This window comes from Nicotiana tomentosiformis, chromosome 2 (genome assembly GCF_000390325.3).
Source record: "Nicotiana tomentosiformis chromosome 2, ASM39032v3, whole genome shotgun sequence".
Lineage (NCBI taxonomy): Eukaryota > Viridiplantae > Streptophyta > Magnoliopsida > Solanales > Solanaceae > Nicotiana > Nicotiana tomentosiformis.
In genome coordinates, this window is record NC_090813.1 from 181954609 (window position 1) to 181958000 (window position 3392).

The 3392-nt window shown below is 39.7% G+C and overlaps 1 protein-coding gene across 1 annotated transcript; it reads right to left on the reverse strand.

Moving 5' to 3' along the window:
* Positions 1 to 2592: 2592 nt before the first annotated feature.
* LOC138906210 (uncharacterized mitochondrial protein AtMg00810-like) lies at positions 2593 to 3182 on the reverse strand. Its single transcript, XM_070194741.1, has 2 exons — positions 2917 to 3182; positions 2593 to 2803 (listed from the first exon to the last, which is right to left on the reverse strand). The coding sequence occupies exons 1-2, from the start codon at positions 3180 to 3182 to the stop codon at positions 2593 to 2595; spliced, it is 477 nt and encodes a 158-aa protein (XP_070050842.1).
* Between the last annotated feature and the right edge of the window lie 210 nt (positions 3183 to 3392).

Genomic DNA, 3392 nt, shown 5'->3' on the forward strand with positions numbered 1-3392 from the left:
CATTGTCTATGGCTAGCCACTTTTTCTTCAAGTTATTGTCAAATCCCAAAGAAGAGATATTCAGAAGCATCCCCAACTCCTCAGCATCAAACTCCATTTCAAATCCCCCTACCTTACTCTTGACTACCTTCCCATCAAAATTGAAATATGCATAGAACTCCACCATAGTAGGAACACATACACGAGTGAAAGCTTTGACAAACATGTGCTTCCACCCCTGAAGCTCAAGTTTTTCAACCAGTTGAGCCATCCCTTTCTCATTAGTGTTTACAAGAATCTTCCCATTTAGAACTTTTCTGTTCCCGAACTCTGTGAATCGATCAACTGCAGCTGGCACATTCTTTCTTGTCTTTCCCTTACTAGCCCTTGTAGAAAGGGTAGCGAGTTTTGTAACTTTGGCAACTTTCTTCTTTGGTGCAGAGGACTTAGCTGGCAAGGCAGATTCAGACTCATCTTCTCCATCTAGCTCAACGGCAGGTTCCACAATTGAGACTTTCTTCCTTTGCTTCTTTGCACTTCTAGACTCCTTAATGACTTGTGCATCAACAACCTTTCTTTTATTCCTTGTAAGAGGGGCCCTGGTAGGAGGGACCACTCATTTCCTTGTTGGGCCTACTGACGTTATAGCTTTCACAGGAGTCTTTCTGCGTTTCTTCCCTACCTTAGATAGTGGCAAATCTTCTTCATCACTGCTAACTTCTTCATCTCTAGTGAAAGGAGTTAGCAAAGACCCAGGTTCTTGAACCCATGCCTCTTCACCAGTTTCTTCTTAAAGGACTATGACAATGTTCCCAATGTTCATAGAGCCTTCAGATTCCTCAATCAGAGTCTCATTTTCTTCCTCACTCTCTTCATCACCTCCTTCACTCTCACTTACTTTTTCATGATCCTCATCCTCACTCTCAGAGTTGTCCTCTTCTTCAAGATAATTTTCTTCTTCGGTGGAATCATTTGCTCATTCACCTATCTTATCATCTGTACCACTCTCCTTCTCATCTCTATAAGCTCCCTCATTCTCACTCGTTTCTTTTTCATTGGCTATGCTTTTAGTATCATGCTCCTCAGGACTGTTCACAACTTCTTCTTCTTTTTCACCCCCATCATCATCTTCATCCTCAATCCAACTAAATGAAAGACCATCAGAACCCTCTTTTTGCACAGGTTCTTTACTTCCCTCCCCCTCAATCACAGGCTCTACAATAGTAGTATCTACCTCCTTCCCCATATCACCCATACCCTTTTCTACAGTAAATTTCTCCAATTGTGGTTTCTCACCCATGGATGGGAGAGTATCAAAGGGTGCAACATCTATAGCAGATACTAAAATATCTAATTTTAAAGGAGAATGTTATACATGATCAGCAATGACAGGCCCTGATTCCCCCTGAACCACATATGAGTCTACCTGAGTAGTAGCATCAGGCACTATCTTTACAGTTTTTCTTGAAGTGGCCTTGATCTTTGTTGACTTAGAGGTAATTTTTACAGTAGGCTCAGGTACATGGGTGGTTGGTCTTGGAGGTGGAGTTACAATGGGGATGGGGATGGTCAGAGCAGTAGGAATATGGGATGATGATGTAGGTACAGTGGAGGATATCGAAGAAGAAGGAGCATGTGCGGGTATGGGTTCACTTAATTGCTTGGCATTTTTCTTCGACTTAGGCTTTATGATTTTGGATTTTGATTCAGCCTTGGTTGATGATTTGGCTTTAGAAGTGGTTTGACTGGCTTTAGGCATGGTGATCAGATAAGAGACTCGATGAAGAGAAAGGGAGCATTAGTTCTTGATATTTGCTTCTTGATTCTTTACTTAGGGTTTGAAAGAAACAGTGAGGTCTGAGAAGCTGATCATAGGGGTTTTTTAAAGGCATTACTCCTGATTTGACTGGAAGAGAGAAGGTGACCGAATTTGAGTTTTAACGGGACTCTTATAACGGTTACTTTGACTGTTAGGACTTCAAGAGCAATTGAACTCTAATTGCACTAGAATTCCCCCTTTCTCTTTGACTAGAAGATTACTAGAAGTGATGCCAATGGAATTAAAAGTCTGAGCATAACAATAATTTTAGGATATTAATTCCTAGTGACTTATGACAGTACGACACGTACCTAAGTCGAAGAACCAACTCCTTAGCAACTCCTTATTTGTTTCTGCAATAAAGCTTCAGCACTTCATATTAGTATCATACAACACAGTTATTAGCCACATTTTCCAAGCAAGTGTGTGAGTTTAATACAAGCACATAGCTGAATCAAACACATTGTACTTAATTATCTACATCTAATTATGTTTTTTCTAGATAATAACTGGGATTCAACTTAGTTGGAAGAGTTGATTAGTCCTAGTTCTAGTCTGTTTCTTTCAAAGTAATCCTTACCCAGAGCTTTAGTAAAAATATCAGCAATTTTATCTTTAGTTATACAAAAGTTAATTGAGATATTCCCATTCTCAATATTATCTATGAGAAAGTGATGTCTAATGTCAATGTGCTTGGTTCTTTTGTGCTGATATGGATTTTTAGCAATGTTTATGGCATTGGTGTTATCACAGAAAATGGGAATACAATCAACAATTATACCATAGCCTAGCTGTTATATTATCCATAGCAACTCAGCACAGCATGATGTTGCTGCCACATATTCAGCCTCAGCTGTAGATAGGGCCACTGAGTTTTGCTTCCTGGTTCCCCAAGACACCAGACAAGAACCTAGAAAATGAGTTGTTCCTGAAGTGCATTTCTTGTCAACATGAAAACCTACATAGTCAGCATCAACATAACCAACTAGATCAAAGTTATACCCTCTGAGATACCATAGGCAGAGATTAGGGGTCCCCTTGAGATATCTTATTATCATTTTGACAACCTTCAGGTGAGATTCCTTGGGATTTGCCTGGAATGTTGCACATAATCCCACCTGAATACAATATCAGGTCTGCTTGCTGTGAGGTACAACAATGATCCAATCATTCCTCTATATAGTTTCTGTTCCACACTTTTCCCTTCCTCATCAAGGTCCAGCTTTGTTGCAGTTGCAATGAGAGTGTCAATTGACTTAGAGGAGTCCATGTTTAACTTTTTCAGTAGTTCCTTGATATATTTCTGCTGATGTATCATGGTTCCAATAGACGTTTGCTTGATTTGCAGTCCCAGAAAGAAGTTCAATTCACCTATCATGCCCATTTAAAACTTATTTAACATCATCCCAGTGAATTCCTTGCACATTGCTTCATTGGTAGCGCCAAAGATAATATCATCCATATACACTTACACAATCAGAATATTCCTCCCTCTGCTCCTTAAAAATAGAGTATTGTCCACCTTTCCTCATAAAAAGTTGTATGCTAAGAGGAACTTTAAGAGTCTTTCATACCAAGCTCTTGGGGCCTATTT